Source organism: Sphaerodactylus townsendi, linkage group LG10 (assembly GCF_021028975.2).
Source record: "Sphaerodactylus townsendi isolate TG3544 linkage group LG10, MPM_Stown_v2.3, whole genome shotgun sequence".
In the NCBI taxonomy this organism is placed as follows: Eukaryota; Metazoa; Chordata; class Lepidosauria; order Squamata; family Sphaerodactylidae; genus Sphaerodactylus; species Sphaerodactylus townsendi.
The window spans coordinates 79,434,492-79,459,130 of NC_059434.1; the positions used below are offsets into that span (position 1 = coordinate 79,434,492).

General features: G+C 45.2%; 1 protein-coding gene across 1 annotated transcript in view; it reads left to right on the forward strand.

Moving 5' to 3' along the window:
* Positions 1 to 24,053, forward strand: part of ANTXR2 (ANTXR cell adhesion molecule 2) — a 177,750-nt gene extending 153,697 nt beyond the window's left edge. The window contains exon 17 of the mRNA XM_048509653.1: positions 22,886 to 24,053. Within this exon, the coding sequence (XP_048365610.1) occupies positions 22,886 to 22,924 (39 nt within the window). The 3' untranslated portion in view covers positions 22,925 to 24,053. The remainder of the gene's footprint in view (positions 1 to 22,885) is intronic.
* Positions 24,054 to 24,639: the final 586 nt, after the last annotated feature.

Consider the following 24,639-nt stretch of genomic DNA (forward strand, 5'->3'; position numbering starts at 1 on the left):
CTGCTCAAAGCGAGAGTTGGCAACTCTACCTCCTCACTAAATGTCCCCCAGTATCTGCTACCTGAAGCTAAGCTGCCTCTGAAAAGGGAGGCTCTGTTGGTGGTCATTTGCTTACCGCATTTCCCTCCTATCTTTCCATCCTATGTTTGTAACACACAACAGATTTAAAATAGTATAAATATAGAAAGATTATCAAAGTACATCACTTGTAAAAAAAAAAAAATTAAAATCACTGTATCAGAACAACAGCTAGCCATAAAAGTAAAACCATAAAAAAAGAAAACCATCGATTCAAGAAACAACAAGAAAGCCATTAACAATGCCAGTGGGGTCTCCGCCAGGAGCATAAACAGTGCTGTCAGTCGGACACAATTTGGCCTCACCCTTTCTATTCGTAAGCTGCCTTTCGTGCAACGGAAGCTCCGGCATTACACATATTTTGCCTGGGAACCGAGATTGGCGTTTTTGTTTTTCCATATGCTCTGTGTTAAACATATGCCACGCTGTATATTTAAAGCTCTCAGTGCACACACACGAACCATGCAAATCCACCATCAAAATATGTTTTCTCCGTTATTGAAAGCTGCCATGTCCTCATCTGCCTCAAGCAAAAAAGAAACTTGACAGGGATTTAGGGATGTAAAGAGGAAAAAAAATATCTTTTAATAGCTACAGAGGAAGTAGCAGCCACAGTATTTAATCTGGCGATTGCAACAGCCTGCACAGAACAAATGGCTGAATCCGTTAGTATGCCAGTAAGGTTGCTAGTTAGAAATCAGTGGCCGAAACAGTGCTCTTCTGCCTTCATCTGCAGGCTGATTTGCTTTGCACTGTGATGCATTTTTGGGTTGTCTTTTTTTTAAAAAAAAGACCTTATTTTGTCATGTTTTCCCTCCTTCAAAGCCCAAAGAGACTTGCTGTGGCAAATGCCATTAAAAACCTCTTCCCGGAGTGAATACAAATAACGATGATAGCAATAAATAATGCATTCTCAAAACTAAACCCTTCTAGCAGGCAAACGTCCTGCAAAACCGTATCCACTAAAAGTAGTGAAGGTAACATGGGGAAAAAATCAACCTAAGCATCCAATCCTGGGCTTCATTTGCCATTCTTGAAAGCAATAGAGCTACAGCGCTGTATCTTTTTAGGAAGCTTGATTCCTCGGATTGGGGGGTGGTGATGGAGGTGGGCGTGTCAGAACAATCAGGATTGGTTCTTTAGGGTTAGAAGAAGGAAGTGAAGGAGAAGGAAGTGGCTACCAGGAAACGCAGCAGCAGCTGCCGCATCAGGGATCACCAAGCTAGAGCGTCATAGCCAATTCCCAAGGTTGGATTAGTGGATCGTTCACATTCAGAACTGCGCATACTTCAATTTGACAGAGAGAAATTTTTCCCCCTTTCTCACAATACTAGAACCAGGGGGCATCCATTGAAAATGCTGGGGGAAAGAATTAGGACTAATAAAAGGAAACACTTCTTTGCGCAACGTGTGATTGGTGTTTGGAATATGCTGCCACAGGAGGTGGTGATGGCCACTAACCTGGATAGCTTTAAAAGGGGCTTGGACAGATTTATGGAGGAGAAGTCGATCTATGGCTACCAATCTTGATCCTCCTTGATCTCAGATTGCAAATGCCTTAGCAGACCAGGTGCTCAGGAGCAGCAGCAGCAGCAGAAGGCCATTGCTTTCACATCCTGCAGGTGAGCTCCCAAAGGCACCTGGTGGGCCACTGCGAGTAGCAGAGTGCTGGACTAGATGGACTCTGGTCTGATCCAGCAGGCTTGTTCTTATGTTCTTATGTTCAGAGCAATCAAATTCTACATTGACACCCAACCAGAAATCTGTGCAAATTTTGTACATTTCCCCAACGATTATAATTTATTGCTCCTAGTCCTGGGGAAGAAATAAACATCTCTCCAGGGCACTCAGTCCCTGTTCCCACCTCTGCCCCCTTCCTGTTCCATCTTGGAAATTCTATTCCTTTCCATCGTGTGAGATTCCACATGGCTTTCAATTCTGTTTTCATCATTATTATATCTAGAACCTTGTCTTAGAAAACAAACGAAACTTGACGTTCTGAGGAAACTGGACTCTGCAGCCATTACTGATTCAGCTGTTATGGGTTTTCTGGGCTGAGAGACTGAGTGAGTGGTTTTCACTTTTAACTATTCTTCAGATGTGGGCGAAACATCAGGAGTGAAAACTATCAGACCACGGCCCCACAGCCTGGAAAACCCACAACAGCCAAATCAAGAATGGTTGCAGAGTCCAGTTTCCTCAGAATCTCAAGGTTTGCTTATTTCCTAAGGCAAGGTCCTAGACTTAATAAAACCCTGAATAGCCAGTTGATTTTGGTCAAGGAAGCCTTCAATAATACAGTATTAATAATACAGTATTGCATCAGTCACCAAATTTACTCAGGCTTAACCATGTGACTCCTAAACCAAGAAGACCCATCATAGGATCATAGAGTTGGGAGAGACCCCAAGGGCCATCAAGTTCAACCCCCTGCAATTTAGGAACATACAATCAAAACACTCCTGACAGATGGCCATCCAGCCTCTGTTTAAAAACCTCCAAAGAAGGAGACTCCACCACACTCCGAGGTAGTGCATTCCACTGTCGAACAGCCCTTATTGTCAGAAAGTTCTTCCTGATGTTGAGGTGGAATCTCTTTTCCTTCACCTTGAACCCATTTCTCCTGGTCCTAGTCTCTGGAGCCGCAGAAAACAAGCTTGCTCCCTCACCGAAATGACATCCCTTCAAATATCTAAACATGGCTATCATGTCACTTCTTAACCACCTCTTCACCAAACTGAATATACCCAGCTAATTTCTTATTTCATCAGTCACCAAATTCACTCAGGCTTAATCGTTTTTAGGGTTGTCGGGCAATTGAATAATCAATCATGTGACTTCTAAGCCAAGAAGACCCATCAACCTTGGGCCTGGTGTGTGTTGCAAATGCAAAGTATCTGCATATATTTTCTTCTTAGCAGAAGTGATTGCTCCTGAGAGACTCTGAGAACTCTTTGCAAGGGAGTCATAGCAGGGTACCTTTGAGCAGAAGATCCAGTTCTACTCTGCAGAGGGCAGACAAGGAGCTGTTGAGGGCACTGAAACCTTATATTACCACCCGGAGCTCTTAAATGTCCTGAGCAGCTCCTCCACTGAGGCCTATGCTGCAGCCACAGGGCCCGAAACTGGCTCTCTAGACACTGTATTGATTGCGGCAATCTTCGCCCTGCTGACATATTACAATGGCATGCATCTAAATCAGCCAGCCCTTGACAACATCTGAATGCCAGGATGTGCATCTGAATGCTGAGACGTGAAGGTTGTTTGTCAAGGTTGTCATCAGAAGGCGAAGAGAGCACATTTAACTGTCACGTCTGATCTCTTCTCTAACTGTCCATCCTGGTAAGATCGCAGGTTGGCGTGACGGGTCAGCTGGGCTGTTCCTGTGGCATTGTGCTGCCTTTGCAGTTGCGTCTGACATGGTGCTGAGATGGGTTTTTTTTTTTTTTACCAATAATATGAATAGGAAGACGTGCCAGAGGCTTGATGTAAAGGGAGATAGTATAGATCACCTTCGTACGCTGCCTTGAGGAGATGGGCAGTAGTGTCCAAATCTTACCTTTGTTCAGTCAGCGCTTGCTTTTGGAGAACAGCCTGTACTCTTTTCAGTGGACAGGGTTTAAAGGTTACCAAGCAGTTTAGTGGAAATTTGCTTTGTTTCAGAGTCTCCAAGTGGCTTGCAGTAATTAATGGTGCAGACAACGAAAGGATGCTGTCCCTGGTTCAACTGGATACTTAGAATCATAGGCTCATTCCGCACATGCAGAATAGTGCACTTTCAAACTGCTTTCAGTGCTCTTTGAAGCTGTGCGGATTGGCAAAATCCACTTGCAAACAGTTGTGAAAGTGGTTTGAAAACGCATTATTTTGCGTGTGCAGAAGGGGCCATAGAATCATAAGAGTTGGAAAAGCCCACAAGGGCCATCAAGTCCAACCCCCTACAATGCAGGAACACACAATCAAAGCACTCCCGACATCTGTTCATCCAGCCTTTGTTTAAAAACCTCCAAAGAAGGAGACTCTACCACACTCCAAGGCAACAGCCCTGACGGTCAGGAAGTTCTTCCTGATGTTTAGGTGGAATCTCTTTTCCTGCACCTTAAATCCATTACTCCATGTCCTAATCTCTGAGGCAGCAGAAAACAAGCTTGCTCCCTCTTCGACATGGCGTCCCTTCAAATATTTAAACACAGCTATCATGTCCCCCCCTTAACCTTCGCTTCTCCAGACTAAACATCCCCAGCTCCCTAAGCCTTTCTTCTTAGGGCATGGACTCCAGACTTTTTACCATTTTTGTTGCCCTCCTCTGGACTCCTCTTGGAAAGGTATAAAACCATAGTAGAGGGTATTTTATCAGGGCCGAGGAAAACCTCACAAAGTAGTATGCTAGCTTTCAATTTAAAGAGGGCTCTTGTTGAAGCTGGATGTTAAGTAAAACAAACAAAAGCTCAGTCACTACTCTGTGGTGTTATAGTTGGCTCTAATAATGTCAACGGGGAAATCTATTGGGACTTTTTTCCTCAGCGGACCAAAAGTGCTACCAGTAGTTTTAAAAAAACCTTCATTGATATTGTTGATATTCTGGTTTTTCTGTGTCCTCTTAGAACCTGGTCGGCTACCCGTTTTCCAAAAGTAAAAGATTGTTTTTTGGAAGTATTGAGAATGGACTAAGAAGTATACTCTCAGAAGAGATATGTTGTTATTTTTGCTAATTAAGGGGAAAATTGGACAAGTTGATAGATCCAATTGGCCATGCTGGCAGGGGCTGATGGGAATTGTAGTCCATGAACATCTGAAGAGCCGCAGGTTGCAGACCCCTGATCTACATTATTCTGATACTTAACATTTCTACTTTATTTCTGTTTAGTACCTTATTCATACATGTTGCCAAAAAACCCTTATGATCAGCAGTGCCATTTGGATGAGAAATAACTGAATGGTCCCATCTCCCAATTGACACACACATGGATGAGAGAATGCTGCTAGAACACGGCCATACAGCCCGGAAACCACACAGCACCCAAGTGATTCCGGCTGTGAAAGCCTTCGACAATACACAGTCCTTACAATTGCTACTGTTCTTGGCCCCAGAGTGAATATTTTAAAAATCCACACCGTTGGGGCAGGGTACAGCAAATGGACATGTTTCTACAAAACTGAAGGAACCCCTGATTTTCTGAAAAATCTTAAACTTAACGAAAAGGGGGAGAAGACCGAACGTTATCGTAAAATAGTTTATGCTGAGCTCTGACAAAGCTACCTCATGAGATGTCGGCGGCCATTTTGCATTGCCTCGGCAACCACAGGCAAGATGATGATGTCTGTGGGTAGCCTTGGCAGCCTAAAATAACTGCTGAGATTTCTGATGAGCTTGCGTTGATCTCTTACTCCTTGCAAAAAGATGATCTGTGAGGGGCCAGAAGGAGTGGGCAGCGTTGAAGATACTTCCTCCGAGAGTCTTATAGATCCCTATCTTGTTAGCGCTGTTGATAATATTGGTTTCATTACCGTTATCATTCCTACTGACTTTGCTATATGGACTGTTAGTACCGCTATGGCGAATAATTGTTGAATGTCCCTGATGACCATAGAAACAGTATAGTCATACAGAGTACTGGGGTTCAATCTTGCAAAGGAAGAAGAAGAAGAAGAGTTTGGATTTATATGCCCCCTTTCTCTCCTGCAGGAGACTCAAAGGGGCTTACAATCTTCTTGCCGTTCCCCCCTCACAACAAACACCCTGTGAGGTGGGTGGGGCTGAGAGAGCTCAGAGAAGCTGTGACTAGCCCAAGGTCACCCAGCTGGCGTGTATGGGAGTGTACAGGCTAATCTGAATTCCCCAGATAAGCCTCTACAGCTCAGGCGGCAGAGCTGGGAATCAAACCCGGTTCCTTCAGATTAGATACACGATCTCTTAACCTCCTACGCCACTGCTGCTCCCTGTATAGTGTATAGTATAAATGTATAGTATATAGTGTATAGTATAAAGTGTATAGTATAAATGATGGGTTGGGTGGTGCAAATCAGTACAGGTGACCTTTTTGTCATTGCCTGGACTGGTTCATCGGTCTTAACTTCGCAAGGTGACTTGTTAAAAATCCTCTGTTTAGTGAATATGGCAAATAGGCACAATTTCTCCCCACCCCCACCCCCAAGCATCATTTTGAGGACAAACATAGAGGTCTGTGATGCTAAATACTCCTGCTTTAGGTCTGATCATCCAGCGAGGAGAAGATTTGGCAAAGAACGTTCATCTTTGGTGCATCATTGGGCATCGCCTGGGTCTTTCTGCAGGCCTGGCGTTCACAAGGTTAAACCGCCAATCAGCATGCACTTGAGGGTTTTATGCTTTGTGGCAACAGGGTTGATAGGGCCATATGTCCAGTTACAAAATAAGCACTATTAGAGGGATAAAAGAGTTGCCCTTAATAGCATTTTCTAAGAGCAGACTGTGAACTGAAATATCGGTGATAACCGTCTGTTGGCTCTTTCCGGCCAGCTCTGGAACCAACATCACTTCTTTCATTACCCAAGGAAAGTGCTGCTTCCCCACTGTTTCTTCCCGGGCTATTCTGGTGTCTAGCTAATGCATTTGTATCGCTCCAAGAAACACAGAGAAGGGTACAAGAGATTGAATTCACCTGCCCCTCCTGCCTCACAAGGTGTCTGTTGTGGGGAGAGGAAGGAAAATAAGTCCGTGAGCCTCTTTGCATCTTGTTGCAGGAAAGACAGACAAGAAATAAATCCCAGCTCTTCTTCTACCATGTTTCCCCGAAAATAAGACAGTGTCTTATATTAATTTTTGCTCCCAAAGATGCGCTATGTCTTATTTTCAGGGGATGTCTTATATTTCTGTGTTCTGTTCGTCGGGCATGCTTCCAAACAAAAACTTTGCTACGTCTTACTTTTGGGGGATGCCTTATATTTCGCACTTCAGCAAAACCTCTACTACGTCTTATTTTCCGGGGATGTCTTATATTCGGGGAAACAGGGTAACAAAGCTGTTTTGTGTCTCCCTGTTTTTTGGCACTGTAGACAACTACACTACTCAGAGTAGTTGTCAGTGTCACCTTGACAAATGCTAAGGGAATTCCACTGCACACAAGTACAACTTACCATAGTACATGTTGTAAAATTGCTGTCTGAGCTTAGAGTACTTTGAAACACAAAGCTTTCACTTTTGTGTTTGCTGATAGGCCTCCTTTCCAGGAATATTCTAAGTATTCTTCCTTTTATAAAGCTATCTGAATATGTGCTGACGTGACCAAGTGATTCAACTCTCAGTGAGAAACATACTTATTTACTTCATTTATACCCCACTTTACTCCCCACTGGGAATCCAAATTGACTTGCATTGTTCTATGATCCTCCATTTTATCCTCTTAGCAACTCTGTGAGGTCGGATAGGCTGAGGGAATATGACTGACCCATGGTCACCCAGTGACCGAGTTGGGATTTGAACCTGGGTCTCTCAGAACCTGCTCCAGCAGTGGTGTAGTGGCGAAGAGTAGGTGCACTCTAATCTGAAGAACCAGGGTTTAATCCTCTGCTCTGCCACTTGAGCTGTGGAGGCTTATCTGGGGAACTAGATTAGCTTGTGCACTCCAACACACGCCAGCTGGGTGACCTTGGGCTAGTCACAGCTTTTTGGAGCTCTCTTAGTCCCACCCACTTCACAGAGTGTTTGTTGTGGGGGGGGGCGGAGAGAGAGGAGATTGTAAACCCTTTGAGTCCTTTGGAGGTATACATCCAAACTCCTCCTCCTCCTCCTCCTCCTCCTCCTCCTCCTCCTTCTTCTTTGGAAGATTTTGAAAAGACAAGTGGGGTGAGTATCTGGAAACCTATATAGTCGTTTAAAACTCTGACCACATTTTAAAGCTGACAGAAAGCCAGGGTTTACTAATCCCATTCCGAAGTAAATATATCACCCTCGCTCCCTGTGTTTGTATTTATTTGTATGTATGTGTGTGCTTAAATGAAACTGCAGGATATTTATGAGGTGAACCCAATATTCTAACAGTTATAGCAATGAAATACATCCTGTGCTGGAAGCCGGCAGAAGCGCGTGGGAATGTTAATGCCCGCTGAATGTTAACACCTCGCAGTCGGAAAAACATGACATTTGTTGGAGTTCAGGGGCGGGGTGGTGAAGTCAGCTTCTAAATGCTCCGTGTAACACATTAAGGACCTCTGGCTTCTCAGTCATTAAAAATAACCTGGGTTTTTCTATATTAGCGTTATTCAGTCATCACTTGATACTTTACGGCTCCAAAATGTAGCAGGCCTTTTCTCCTTGCAAGTTGGCTCCTTTTGCAGGTCACTGAAGGCCCTGGAAGCAATATCATGACAGGATTTAGGCCAGTGATGGCAAACCTATGGCACGGGTGCCAGAGGTGGCACTCAGAGCCCTCCCTGTGGGCACGCGCAAACAGAGTTCCCCCGCACACACATCTAGGCTGGCCTAGGCCACTGGGCTCGATTATTAGCATTGAACCTAAGACCTAGTTTTGGGGAAGCAGTGTAGGTAACCCTATTAAGCGCTGTTAAACCCCACTGATTTTCATGCAAAGAACTAAAGGGCAATCCTTTACCTGGGAGTAAGCTTGGTTGCTGGCAATGGGGCTTGCTTCTGAGTAAACCCTCCTAGGGTCGTGATTCACCCGTTGGAAGAGTTGCATGGTTGCTTCAAAGCAAAGCCAACAACTACCACCAAGCTTACTCCCGAGTAACGCACGCCTCAGAGCCAACCGTTTTTTCTAAACTAAAATCTCAGTATTCAGGTTAAATTGCTGTGTTGGGACTTTGCGATAAATAAGTGGTTTTGGGTTGCAGTTTGGGCACTCGGTCTCAAAAAGGTTCGCCATCACTGATTTAGGCTGTGCCCATCTTCAGATCTTCACTATTTATCCTTAATCTGTTGCTATTATTACAGGGTTGCTTTCAGTTGTAGTTACCTGGCACGTCTTTACTCAAAGAGTTTTGGGAAATGTAGTTTGGTTAGTGCTGAAAGTTGTCTTTGATAGCTCCCGTTAAAATTCCCAAAGTTTTCTGGGGAAGAGCATGTCCGTTAAGCCCATTTATGTCAACGTTATATCTTTTGTAGTGCAGGGGTCTCCAAATCTCTTCCGTTCAAAACAAATGCGGAATTTGTTGCTTGGCAGAGCATCTGCAGTCGCTGTAGGAATCCCCGCCAATCTCTATGATAAAAATCATAGAGATTGGGGAAATTTCTAGTGTGTCGTGGATGTTGTGAAGGGAAGTGATGTCGTTATACCTGCAACATCCTCCCCCCATTTCTCAATTTCCCAAGTGTGAGTGAGAGTGCGAGGTTGACCACCACAGGCAAACATCTGGCAGCCCTAAAAACATCAGAAGTCTTTTTAAGGGAAGTTTCAATGTTTTAAATAAGACTAGTAGTGTGAGATTTCTTCTGAATGAATGGCACTTCCATGCCATCTAATTCCTTCGTTATTGCCTTATCCCATTGGTCTGCATTACGCTTATCCAAATGTGAACCCTTTTGAAGTGTTAAATACTCTTTCTCAGTGATTGCTAGCATGCGCCCCATTGATTAACCTTTCTTCCGAAAGATGATAGCTGCTTGTTTGATGATATATATCCACCAAATCCTTTGAATTTCATAGCAATATTTCTAGAGGAAGAGTTGTAATTTAAAATTCTAGTCCTCCTCCTCCTCCTCCTCCTCCTTCTCCCTCTTCTCCCTCTTCTCCCTCTTCTTCTTCTTCTTCCTCTTCTTCTTCTTCTTCTTCTTCTTCTTCTTCTTCTTCTTCTTCTTCTTCTTCTTCTTCTTCTTCTTCTTCTTCTAAATCTCCGGCTAGAAGGATCAGGTAGTAGGTGATGTGAAAGACGTCAGTCTGAGATCCTGTAGAGCGGCTGCCATTCAGAGTAGGCAATACGGCTGCCAGCCTGAGTGGACAGTATTAAACGGGACGGCCCAATGGTCTGAGCCAATATAAGGCAGCTTAATGGTCTTGTCCTCATCTGTACGTAGGATTTCAAACACTGCTTTTGGGAGTGAAGCAAAATTGAAAACTTAGGAGCGTATCCGATGATGGGTTGGATCCAGCACAAAATGACCTCTTGAAGAAGTAGAACTGAAGGACGAGCGGATGGTGTGTTTTCACTTGTGTTTTCACTCGCACAAACTCTTGTGCAGCCAGTTTCTGAACTCTGTAAGATGTAGGCGAAAAAGTTCTAGGTGCTGCAGAGGACCTGGATAAAGTTGAACTGTGCCAAGCCCGTTTGTGTTCCTGCTTGCTCCTCGCCGAATCCAAGGCTCATTCCGCACACACAAAATAATGCACTTTCAAGCTGTTTTCAGGGCTCTTTGAAGCTGTGCGGAATGGCAAAAACAGTTGTGAAAGCAGCTTGAAAGTGCATTATTTTGCGTGTGCGGAATGAGCCCAAGCCAATATGTGCTGCTCTAAAGTCCCTCCCCACTTCCGTATCTCTCTTTGCCTTCTAAAACATTTAGGAGGATTTGGTCCTTCAACCTATGCCCGTGGTGGCGGACCTTTGGCACTCCAGATGTTATGGACTACAATTCCCATCAGCCCCTGCCAGCATGGCCAGCATGCCGGCCATGCTGGCAGGGGCTGGTGGGAATTGTAGTCCATAACATCTGGAGTGCCAAAGGTTCGCCACCACTGACCTATGCCCTTAAACCACAAGTCTTCTCTTCTGAAATGTATTTGACCAGTCCAAGCTACCCTGACATCTCCCATGGTAATCATAGGATGCTTGCATAACTCATGTTTTAATTACTGTAGCCCTAAGACACTCATTTAGTTCAATTTTATACCGATGCATGTTGGTATTGTTAAGGTTTATGACCCAATGATTTACAAGGCATGATACATCTGAATTCAAATTGGATATATTGATTGTTTAATTGAGTACGAGGGCATGGATGTAACATTAAGCCATCATCCCAACAACCGCAGCAATATGACCAAGAGGGCAACCCCAATTGAGCAAGTAATCTGAACAAGGAAATTCTATTATTTTCTAGAATGGAAGCAAAGGCTTTATGTTATAGAGTCATTGTTTTTTAAAAGATCAAATAATCCAATGACCCAACAGTCTTGGACGACATAAATCACACTAATGTTGTTCTTTAATGTTTTAATGTACGATAAGAAGTAAAAGATGTATGTTATAGATGTAATATGCTGTTGAGTTGCAACAGGCTCATGGCAACCCCATCCACAGTACAGCGGTTAAGAGCGGGGGGGACTCCAAACTGGAGAACCAGGTTTGAGCCCCCACTTCTCCTGAATAGCAGACTCTAGTCTGGTGAACTGGGTTTGTTTCCTCACTCCTACACATGAAGGCTGTTGGGTGACCTTGGGCTAGTCCCAGTTCTCTCAGAACTCTCTCAGCCCCACCTACCTCACAAGGTGTCTGTTGTGGGGAGAGGAAGGGAAAGGAGTTTATAAGCTAGTTTGAGACTCCTTGCAGAAGAGAAAGGTGGGGTATACATCCAAACTCCTCCTCTTCTTTCTGGGCCTTTCCCCACTTACCTTAAGCCCCGCACTACTCTCCTCAAGTATCGCGGGGTCCCAAGGCACTCCCCACGACAGGGGCGGCGACAGCGCAGCCGACTGTAATGTAGGATAAGAAGTAAAAGATGCATGTTATACATATAATATGCTGTTGAGTTGCAACAGTGCAGAGCGCGGGGTCGTGGGGATGCCCGGGTGCACCCCAGGGATGCTAGGGGGGATCGGGGTGAGTGGGGAAATGCCCTCTGGGTAAGGAATGAACAGAGGTAGTCTGCCACTGCCTTCCTTATCATATCAGCCCCAGTCTTCCCTGGTGGTGTCCCAACCAAGTACTGACAGAGGGAGACCAGACTTAGCTCTCAAGTTCCAACAAGGTATTTGGGTTGCTTGTTCATGGGTGTGTAAAGTGCTTTCAAGTTACAACTGACGTATGGCAACCCCAGTAAGGGGTTTCAAGCCAAGTGAAAAGCAGAGGTGGTTTGCTATTCCTCTGTAGAGTCTTTCTTGGTAGTCTCCCTTTCAAGTACCGATCCTGCTTAGCTTCCAAGATCTGACGAGACTGGGCTATTTCATGCCCCTTTCCAATATATTACTTACTCAATGCAACTCTCACTGAATTTGGTCAGAAATACAGTTGAAAAAGAGATCTTCTCTGTTGGGTTCAATTTTTATCAACGGATTCTCTACATGCTTGACAGTGTTCCGGTCTTCAGCTCCGTTTTGTGCATTTTTGAATATCAAATATAGTGCAGCATTTATTGAGGACCACATGTAAAAATGGATTGCGGTATGTCAAACATTAGACTCTGCATGTGGCACTGGAATCCAGATCTGTGGATTCTGGGTAGCATTGGGGTAGGTAATAAACAGGGGCATAGCTAGAGAAAATGTAGCCTGGTGCAAAATCTGAGTTTTCTGGCCCTGGCCTATATGGGCGGCCACCCTCCCACACCATAACCAAACAATGACCATTTCAATATTTACATGCGCCCCCTGGCAAGTGGTCCGGAGTTTTGGGCTGCAGTGCCACCAGTACGCTGATGACACTCAGCTCATGCTCACGATGGAGGGCAGCCCGTCTGTGGCCCCTGGAGCTCTCTAACATTGTTTAGAGGCCGTGGCGGGTTGGTTGAGAGCAAGTCGGCTGGAATTAAATCCTACGAAGACGGAGGTTCCTCGGAGGAGCATCTGCTGGAAATCCCTGTCCCAAAACAGATCCGGCTGGCCTCTACAAGGGCCAAGGCTTTCACAGCCCTGGCCTCTACCTGGTGGAACAGGCTCCTAAGGAGACCAGGGCCCTGCGGGACCTTCAAAGTTTCCACAGGGTCTGTAAAATGGACCTGTTCCGCCAGGCTTTTTGGCCAGCCGGGATAGCCATCAGATCCTCCTGTCATCCAGGCCCCCTGTGGATGGGGTTGGGGAGAGGGAACTGTCGCCATATTGATTGTTTTAAATTACAGCTTGAACTACTGTTTTACATTTTATTTTATGTTTTAATTATGATGTACACTGCCCTGAGCCTACTGGGGAGGGCGGTCTAAAAATATAATAAATAAATAAAATAAATAAATTAATAAATGTTTTTTGCACTAGGTCTTGAAGTCAGTGTATGGGGGAGTGGTGTGGGGGGCAATTTTCTGCCCCCCACGTGACTAAATGGCTGCAGCCCAAGGACATTTGACCCCATATGTTCCCCTGGGCAGTATGCCCCTGGTCATAAATATTAGGGCTGGAAGTTGCTTTGGTTTTGTGTGGTAACTTTTAATGTGCCTTCTGCATACGTGCATTATAAAGTTGCACACCTTGTCACATTCTATTACCTTCCCCGCAACTTGTTCTTTACTCTTCTGGCATGGAATCTTTTGTAGTTACATCAGTGGTGATGCAGCATCCTTGACCTTCAAAGTTAATTAGCACTTTCAGTGTGTTTCCCGACATTCTGTTTTTTGCCAAGCGGTTCATGAAAAGACTGCCTCGCTGATGTCCGTTCTCATTTGTTGGGTCTAGTCAGCAAGCCCATCGATTTGAAAAAGGAAGAGAAAGCACAGGACACACTGTATTTTGCCACAAATGAACACCCCTCTCTGCTTACCTGGTTAGATTGAAAGTGTTAAAAACTGTGCAGGCAGGAGGGATCCCGTAGCTCAGTTGCAGGGTGTCCATTTAAAATACTTTTGTTCCCCCCTTTCTACCATATGTGGCCTTCAGGCCAGCCTGCAAAATCCATAAAGCAATATAAGTTAGCAGAATGACAACAGCAGATGAGAGAGCCACTATAACTATTAATAACGGTTAAAACAAATTGGTACTAAATCGCTATACGGGCTCCGGCGGATAAATACGGCAGCCATAAATACTGAACTGTAAGCAAGGAGGGTTCGGTATTTGGGTGGCTAGTCACAGCTGACTCTATCACGGGTCTGGGAGGTAACATTAAAAGTGTCGGGCTACACATGTAGGAAAGGAGTTCCACAGTTGTGCTGTCACCATAGAGAACCCCCCCCCCCCCGGCTTCGATCTAGCTCCCAGAGACACTTCTGCTAAGGTTTTTAACTGGTCGGTTCGCAATGGAGACACTTTCTGCCCTTTGCGTGCAAGAATGGCCACAGGTTCTCTCCCCGGCATCCTCAGTTTATTTTTATTTGTTTGTTTAAAATATTTACGAGCCTCCTTTCTTCCTTACAGAGCTCGGGACACCTCGCAATATTAACACACTACGCAAAATAGATTTCAAGGGAAAAAAATTAAATCACAGTTTAAGACTGATTTAATCAAATGGTGTCCTAAATAATCTTTAAAGGAATGGGCAGGCACATCTCCTTGGGGACTTTGGCCGTTTCCCCACTCACCGGATCCCCCCTATGCCGCGCGCTGCTCTCAGCGCACGGCATCCCCGGCGGGCGCCCCGGCGTCCCCACGACCCCGCGCTCTGCACGGGGTCATTAAAAGGCACCCTTTGCAAGAGCGCCAGGGATGCCGTGAGCTGAGGGGGCGCGACAGTGGCAGCGTCGGGGTGGCTGCGCTGTCGCCACCCCTCTCGTGGGGAGTGCCGGGGGACCCCACGCTACTCTCCTCAAGTAGCGCGGGGCTTAAGGAAAGTGGGGAAAGGCCCTTTGTCCCGCAATTGTGGGACTGCCACAGAAAAGACCTTCTCTTATGTACCCACCAAATTAGGTTCTTGACAAATGGGACAGTCATGAGGGCTATCCCCTGTGATATTAATCCACGGGCAGGAACATATGGGAAGTTTAAACAGTGTTTTGCTTTCAGTCAGTGGCCAGGGTTTGGTTTTTTGTGGTGAGGGGTGGAGTGAGGAATAGGATTTTTGCCTCCGATTATGCTTTGTTTGAAGCTGGTTGCATCCTTGAGTTTGGGAGATGCAAACAAACTGATTAATCTTAAATCCAGAGGAAAGGGTTGTTTTTTTAAGGAACAAGAAGAGTTTGGATGTATATCCTTTCTCTCCTGTAAGGAGACTCAACGTGGCTTACAAGCTCCTTTTCCTTCCTCTCCCCATAACAGACACCTTGTGAGGTAGGTGGGGCTGAGAGAGCTCTGAGAGAACTGTGACTAGCCCAAGGTCACCCAGCAGGAATGTAGGAGTGCGGAACCAGGGGGCATACATTGAAAATGCTGGGGGGAAGAATTAGGACTAATAAAAGGAAACACTTCTTCACACAATGTGTGATTGGTGTTTGGAATATGCTGCCACAGGAGGTGGTGATGGCCACTAACCTGGATAGCTTTAAAAGGGGCTTGGACAGATTTATGGAGGAGAAGTTGATTTATGGCTATCAATCTTGATCCTCTTTGATCAGAGATTGCAAATGCCTTAGCAGACCAGGTGCTCGGGAGCAACAGCCGCAGAAGGCCATTGATTTCACATCCTGCATGTGAGCTCCCAATGGCACCTGGTGGGCCACTGCGAGTAGCAGAGAGCTGGACTAGATGGACTCTGGTCTGATCCAGCTGGCTTGTTCTTATGTTCTTAATCATATCTGGTTCACCAGATAAGCCTCTGCCACTCAGGTGGAGGAGTGGGGAATCAAACCCGGTTCTCTAGATTAGAATCCACCTGCTCTTAACCACTACACAACATTGGCTATGACATACAGGCTTCTACGGATGCAAATCGTTTGTTTTATTTCACTTTGTCTGAGAAAAAAAATGTTCAAATGATACAAAAAAAGTTTGAGTAAGCGAAGGTGGTTTAAAGTTGATTATTTTTCATTTGACGGCATGTCTGTAGATGTATTTGAGAGCAGCCCTTCCTCCCACAGAAAAATATGTCTTGATTTTTCCATTCCGTTCTTAGCTTTCAGTTTAAAACGTTCGGGGTGAGCCAAAACTTGTACGAATGTTCACAAATGACCCGAACGATTTCGTAGATAAATGGATATAAAACAGCTTGATGCAGTTGCTGTGAAGTTCATGAATACCAAGCTGTATTTTTAGTAGTGTTTATTCACAATGGTTTGGCCACGTCTTATTCATGTTATAATGAACGTGCAAAAAAATGATAAGTGTCACCAATCACATGGGAAGGCTGACAGTCTCAGAAGTCATTTGTGAATGCTTGAAAATAAGACATATACACTGCCCTATTTTTCTGACATACACAAGTGAATGCTGACAATCATATTGAGATGACTGTCAACATTCGCGGGAAGATCTCTGGATTTTTTTGGACATGTTCAGAATTCTGCCATTGTCATCATTCACATGTGAATGTCAACCACCACCAGATTTCAGACATTGCCTGTAACACTGATGCCCATCAAAGTCCACAGAACTAGAGGGGAGTTTTGTGCAGCCCTCGTTACTGTTTAGATGCCATTTAAAATTAAACTTCAGATTGAAGTTGGATGATTGACGTCCAGTAAGTTTGAACCAAGGGTATGTGGAGTCCTATTTGAATATTGACAAGTTGCAACTGAGATATTTGATTTGCTACTTGAAAAGCCCAAACCCCTTTAACCCAGTGTTATAATATGTATCTCCAGTCAGTGTGTAAAAGTAGAATAGGGCCAGAGGTGGGATCCAGCAGGTTCTCACAGGTTCCCGAGAGTAGGTTACTCATTATTTGTGTGTGCCGAGAGGGGGTTACTAATTGGTGATTTTGCCACGTGATTTTTGCCTTAGTTACACCCCTCCTTTCAGCAGAACTTGAAGCAGAGTAGCAGGAGGTGCACCGGCGCGCGTGGCAGCCTGCGCCTGCGTGCATTCGTTTCCCGCCCAAGGACCGGCGCAGCGGCTGCGTCCTTGCCACAGCCCTGCCCACCCCCATTGTGCCCCGCCCAGCCCCATTGGCGCTACGCCACAGTTTGAATCCCACCACCATGGGAACCTGTTACTAAAATGTTTGGATCCCACCACTGAATAGGGCACTTTTGACCAGAACACCACACGAAAGCCTACTAAATAAGTCTGCCAATCTAGTAGGACCTAGTGTGTTTTCTGGTAGAGTATGCCTGTAATTTTCTATGCCATCATTTTATTTGATTATCAGTATAATCCTGGGGGCTGAAAGGGGCAAAGTTTGTAACCAATAATAAGTGCTTTGTCTACTGAAAAAGTCCATTCTGGATTAAATCTGGCATTATTTTTGAATCAATTTTACCTACTTCTCCTCCTCTTTCCCCTTTTCAGTGTCAGAAATGCTGGTCGAATTCAACGCATTGCCTTCCCTTAAGTCTCTTTTATGGCCTTGTCCCACAGTCCTTGAGGATAATATTTGAGGAGGAAGTGACATCACATGCAGATGAAACTACAGCAATTTCCCCTAATCTGTATGGTAAAGGCCATAGAAATGGGAAATTCCTAGAACGTCATTATAGAGACAGTGTTCCAGCCATTTTTCTCACCTGCTCCTCAGCTTCTCAAAGATGAGGAATTGGGGCCAAGGAAGAGATTTACCTACCACGAGCAAAAAAATGGCAGGCCTATTCTTAGCATTCGGCATATTTTTATCCAAAATGTTTGCCCTCTTATTTCTGCCATTTGCATTGGTCTCCAAGATTTTTTTTTCTCCAACTACTCTGTCTTGCTTCAGGAGCTGTCTTCAATACCTCATCACAAAACCAGCCTTCTTCATTTATTGGCTGCTGATAGGATAAGATCCATAAAACCTGGGCTCTGAAAGCTCAAAGCTGGAGCATTCCCCCCCCGCCCCCGCTCTCTGAACACCTGGAACATGTCACAATGCTGTTTGGAAATGTTTTGGTTTCACTAGTGCCACAGTGGTTCTCAGACTTTGGTGAAGACCCAAAGTTGGATTGCAGGTCTGAGTAACCTGCAGATCACGGGGACCAGGCAGGCCACGAGGACCAGAAGGGAGGAACAGAGCTCGGGGGGGGGGGGGCGGGGGGCTCTATAGCAATTTCAGGTTCACCTCTGTAGAACATGCAGAATAACTGTGCAATGTAGGCCCTTGCTGGACAGTACTATGTGATTTTAAATGCTAAACATGCAAAATAAAATATGAAAGCGTTCAGGATTAACTAACGTGAGATTCTTGCATTTTATGCAGCAGAAGGGGAACGCAATGCGGAGTTTTAATTGTAGACCTAAAATCCATTCAAAAGGAGAACAAGAGAAACAACATATGCATTAAAGGCAGTTGTTTGGAACTTGCCTAAATGGAGTCAAGGGTCTCAAAGTGGAGCAGGCCTGAAAGTAGTGCTTAAATTAATTAATTTGGCTGTCAATTCACAACTGACTTATGGCATCCCCGCGAGAGTTTTCAAGACAAGAAGCATTTAAAGGAGGTTTGGCATTGCCTCCCCTTTGTCAAGTCTTCGATCTTTCTTGGTGGTCTCCCCTCCAAATACTAACCAGGACTAACTCTGCTTAGCTTCTGAGATCTGACAAGATTGGGCTAGCCTGTGCTATTTTAAAAAGTAGACTTGATTTGTCAAACACAAAATGGCCATTTCTCTTATTAAAAAGTAAATCAGTGAATGTGGTCCAGAGGTGCTCAAGAAGTCTTTTTCATGAAGGCTCCTGAAGGCAGGTAAACGCCCAGTGTCTAGGCAGGTAGCCATTTACATGTATGTTCAGTCACAGGTTATCGTGGGTCGTTTCCCCACTTACCTCGACCCCCCTTTGCTGTGCGCTACTCTCAGCACGCGTCAATTCTGGTGTGCTCCTGGGCTTCCCCATGACCCAAGGTCATCAAAAGGCGCCGTTTTGAGGAGCACCAGGAATGATGCGCACTGAGGGGGCGTGACAGTGGCAGCGTCGGGGCGGCTGCGTTGTCACTGCCCCTGTAGTGGGGAGTGCCGGGGGACCCTGCGCTACTTGACGACAGTAGCGCACAGCAGACGGTAAGTGGGAAAACGACCTGAGTGTGAGTGTGAATTGTTGTGGTGAAATGCAAATAATTCTCCGCAACAGCTGCATGTGCAAGATTTTGCATGTTCAGCCATAGACTAGAGCATCTCCTTCCCAAACCCAGGTGGGTTCCCGTGGACATTGTCATCCAGTTATCAGACTGCAAGTGCATGCAGCAGATCTTTTGCTTTCCCCGTGCAGAATAGGGGATCAGTGTGTCTTTTCACAAATAACACTTCTTTTCTTTTAAAAAAATAGATCCGTGTCATATTTGTTGTCTTGTTTTTTCCTCTTCATGGAGAAGCTGCTTAAGCGATTCGAAAATTTAGGGCCATCTTTTCTGAGTAAAAAAGTTGTGGAGAAGGTGCGGCCCGTCTGCCAAATGCAAGGAGGTCCCAGCCTTGTTCTTGACAATAATGGGGAAATTATGTTAATTGCATGCACCTAATCTATGTAAATCAGCTACAGTCTTCCAGCACATGATACATGTTCTTCGTGGCCTTTGCTGCAGAATAAGCTGCTCATCTCCTGGATTTTAATCAAAGCCTTCTGCTGGTAATGATGTAAATCATGAATACATTAATCTTTCCACCATGGAAGATGTGTCTGAAGGGAGGTTCGCCATTGGTCCACCTCGGGGAAAAAATATATTAGATTTCCTTCCAGTGGGGAAGGCTAGTTGAAATGTTCCAGTAAGATACCCACAACAGAGCCACTGGGGAAATCCGTGTTTAGGATTGCCTGCTTTCTTCATATAGAATTCAAAAAAGCCATGACTATTGTATATGCATGTGAATTGAGTCTGGGCAGGGGCAGAGCAAGGGGGAACTACGCCCAGGGCATGGGTGTGCCCTGCACCCCTGCCAAGCCCCCACCCACCTCAGAATGCTCCAAAACGCCCACGCCCCACCCATGCACCAATGCACGCCCGGGGCAAGATCCCCCCCATGTCCCCTGCACACTACGCCACTGAGTCTAGGTGGTAGTACTGCTACACCATGTTACAAATTAAAATTGCACACCTATACAACACAATCTCTGCAGAGCTGCTCTTTTTCCCCACGGGAAATTCCTGGTACCTTGGGCTGCAGAGAGCAGGTTTGGGAAGGTTGTTTATATTAGGGGGAAGGTGTTGGGACTATGAGATACTCTTCGCCCGACCTCTTGGTCCACTTAAAGGCCCCCGACCAGGGCTAGTTTTCTATTTAGAAAAATTACGGGAGACCCGATCTCTCATCTTTCACATGATGTCTGCTCTGGACCTTGGAACACTGTCGCAAAAGCACCAATTGCTGCGGCATCAAAATTAACAAATTTATGATCTAAACAAAAGCAGCAGATTGGACTAAGACAGTTTTATAAGAAGGGCTAAAAGTGAAGAGAATGCTGATACTAACCATAAGCACGAAGCTCGATTTGCGTTCAGATCCATAATGAGGTAGCTGGAAGTCACCAAATATGTATGTAGGGGTGTCTTTGAAATGTATGTGGGTTTTTTAATTATTATAGTGGGGGAGATTAGATTGGGGAGGTTCTTTTCTTTTTTCTGTATGTGATGTCTATATGTGCAAAATAAAGAAAAAAATTCAACGTGAAAAATTAACAAATTTATGACCTTTTGTAGGCAAAAGCCTCATTACTTAGATGCTTCAAATTTTACTTGGCTATAAACAAGTGGTTGTATTTTATTTATTTATTATTTATTTATTTATTTATTTATTATTTATTTGTTTGTTTGTTTGTTCCACTTATATACCGCCCTCCCCCGAGGGGCTCAGGGCGGTTTACAACATTAATACAAACAAGTGGAAGGATAAAATACAATATTAAATATTAAAATGCAGCGCTTAAATTCTTAACCATTTAAAATACAGATGGCGTATGACCATTTAAACTCCTCTGAGAGGGGGAACAGCGGGTCCAAGCTGTTAACGGGCATAATCAGCAACCCGGCCTCTCCAAAGGCCCGGTGGAATAGCTCAGATCTTACAGGCCCTGAGGAACTCATTTAGAGTCCCGCAGGGCCCGGACCAACTGGAGGAGAGCATTCCACCAGGCAGGGGCCAGGGCCGTGAAAGCCCTGGCCCTGGTAGAGGCCAGCCGCATCATGGAGGGGGCGGGAATCTCCAGCAAGTTGGCCTCTGCCGAACGCAGAGACCGACGTGGGACATATGGGGCCAGACGGTCCCTTAGGTACGAAGGTCCCAGACCACGTAAGGCCTTAAAGGTTAACACCAATACCTTGAAGGTCCCAGACCGCGTAAGGCCTTAAAGGTTAACACCAATACCTTGATTTTATAACATGTATGCTGTAAAAAGAAATTAAATAGTATCATTTTAGATCATGTTTGTATAAACTGATCCAAGAAAAGCTTTCTTTGCATTCTTTGGATACAGTTTCGTGACAGGCATATGAGACCCATGCTTTGTCTCCATAAATTAAAATTTGCTCAGTGTCTTGCAATGCAATCCTGGGGCCGGGGAGAAGCCCTCAGGAGGAAGTGTGACCCCAGCACTGGGGAGCTGTGTGGCAGTACGACACCCGGGGGCCAACACAGTTCTGGTTTGGGAGCCTATGCTGGCACCAAAGGAGGCATTCCCAGTGGCAGAGCCAGCTTTAGTCAACTTCCTGAGCCCTTTCAGGTGGGGAATGCCCCTTTTTGCTGGCACTGACTCATGCTGGCAAAATCAGTGGCACAACCCATTGAACTGGATACACCAACTCTCACGGAAAAAGCACGATATCGGGGGTTTTTTGCTTGCTGACCACAGTACAGCAATCCTCTTAGGAGGCGGTGCCACTGCACCGTCACTGGCCACGCCGCAACTCCCCCCCCCAGGATTGCACTGCCAATTTCAGGGTTTTTTAACTTAAAAACCTGTCCAAAGTACAATATTTTCCATCTGCAGGGTGTGCAAATGAGCCTAAATTAGTTGAAAACAATGTACGGATAACCCAAAGCCATTTGGATTGTACTGTGACACTCCAGTCAGCAAAGTGTAGCACCTTCTTCTGGCAGTACGTCTTCCTCTGATGGAAGAGGCTTTTCTTCTAGAGGAGGACTCTCTCTTCCAGATGAAGATTCCACATTTAGCTTAGTGCAGTTGTGGGACCAAACCCAATACGTTTTCATAGAACTGTTACTAATGTTGAAATCACATTTGTCGTATATATTTATTTAAGATCCTTGTTATTCAGAAGTCATTGAGTGTTTGGGGTTTCCATTACCAGACTACAGACTGGATTTGATCTCGTGGTCCGTTATCTAATTAGGTGCATCTGCTTTTTTGCAACGCACCTATTAGCCCAAGCTCTAACTTTCCTGCATGCTGCTGAATGGTGGGCCCACATAGAAGTGAAGTTCCATGCCTTGGGCCTACCTCCCGACGTTATAGCCATGCTCCGTCCCAATGAGATGTTCTCTACCATAAAATCTAGAGGTTTTTGAATTAGAACACCAGGAATTGATGGCTCATGCAAAACAAGTTCTGCTCTCCCCTCTCCCTTGGCATCCCATATGGCTGCCTAGGCATGACCAAATATTTATTCACTGTTTCTGAGCCGGAGCACCGATGTGCCATCACTTTGATCAGATGCAATGTGCTTCCTCCCACTTTGAGAGATGGAAGAGGCTCCAAACACCCCATGGTATTATTGCCCCCTTCATCACCGGGCCAGAACAAAGTTCCTCTCAACATTAGTGATGGACTTAGAGTTTCTGGACAGACCCGCAGAAGACACTTTATCTGTTAAACAATGAATACAGGGACGCTCTAGAGCAACAGCCAGGTTTTTATGCACGGTCATAAACAAACAATCTTAATTTTGCTTTGAACTTTGTCTTTTAATTTTTGTCTTTTATTTTAAATCTTTGTACTATGCCACTAAAGGTTCTCTGCATCTGCATCATCAACAATTAACTGTTGCTTTGTATTCTGTCTCTCTACAGGGCCGCTGCATGAACTTCACCCGAGTACAGTCTCAGTAAGGAAAGGCCAAAAGATGAAAACACATCGATGCTAGATTATAACCAAAGGAAGACAATGAAGCACTTCTACCAGAATCCTCAGAATACAACCCAGAAGGTTGCTCCTCATCTGGATCCAAGTTAAACCACTTATCCTGCACTAAGCTGTTAAACGTCCGCCATTTTCTTCTAAGCTTGTTACCTCATACAGTAGCTGTACAGTATTATATGATTTGCTGTGGTCACGTGAAGAAGAACGTTGGCTTTTTTGTGCCTTGGCGTCGCTGAACCTCGAGGACGAGCGTCGCAAGGAGAACAAACCGCCGCCGACGTTGCCTTTTGTTCTCATCATCCCCTCAGTATCGTAGACAAACGATAACGTGCTCGAGTCTTTTCTGTGCCTTTACCAGGAGCTGCATTGTTTCCCAGAGGTGGAGATGGCACTTGTTATTTAAATAGGAAAGTATTAGCCACAAGCAGAAGAGAGAAATTCCCACCAGGCTTGGGAAAAAAATGTAAAAGTTCATTGCCTTACAGCGATGTCATACCACTAAATCCTTTTGAGCCGGTCCCCCCCCCCCCACCACCACCACCACATCGGATTGTGCCTTACGGGAGCCTTCTGACTGAAAATCTTGTCACTCTAACACTGAGCAGTGCACATGCTTGACAAAATGTAGACATGGGGCCTCAAGGTATTAGTGGCAGGCAAGACTTTGCCCTTTCGTTTCCGAAGACACCTTTCTTTCATTATGCACCCAGGACAGGAAGAAAAATTAATAGAGCGTTATTCCACAGGAAGACAGCCTGCAAGCGGAGATCTTGAGCGGAGATGGAGGGACCGACGCTTCGAGGCCTCGGCGCTGTGGCTGATACATTTCCCCCCCTTCTTGCACTCGGCGCTCAGTAGCGCATAAAAACATTATCCTTTACGAACATATTAGTAATTCTAAGCTTTGTGTATTGTTGTTGTTGCTTTAATATTGAGAAAAAGCAGTTGCCACAAAGCTGGTATCTCAGGGTCCGTCTCCTCCCCCACTCCCAAATCTCCGAGGGCTCTTTGGCGTCACAAGCCAGCAACTCTCTTTGCATGAGAATTTCTAAGTTTAATTAATATAATTAAAGGCAACAGCAAGCAGCAGCCTGTGAAGGTTTTGCTCATCTTTTTTATGCCTTTTGACATTGAATGACCTATTACTGTATGCGCATTACTCAGTTTTTGAGGGGGGAACACCACGTCTTGGTGGAGATTCAACGGTGGGGCCAAAGGAGGGGGGAGCCCCTGAGAGAGAAGGAGAGACCCCTCTTCCCCTCCATTTATAAATTAAATGTACAGGAGTGCCGGCCATTGGAAAATGTTGACAAAGTATGTATTATAATTTGGGTGGGGGGAAACAGTGTTGTGTCACGTCGGCAGTGCCAAATTATGTTAGCGTGAGTGGAAACACTGTGGGGGAGGAAAGAGGCAGCAGCTGAAGAGAGAGGCTCAAATGATCCAGTCACTTTCGATACTGTACTTCAGATGCAAAATGGATATTCGAGTCGAAACCTGACAAAATGCGCCTGCTTTGATGGGAACCGGTATAGACAGTGACCAGTGGCTGGGTCAGTGGGATGTCTCTCTGCGAGCAGGAAGGCTTATCAAATGACACTAAAAATAAGTTCAGCAACCATCACGTTTGAGGGGAAAAGGCGAATATTTCACATTCGGTGGGCATGCGTGTGCGCGAGATGGA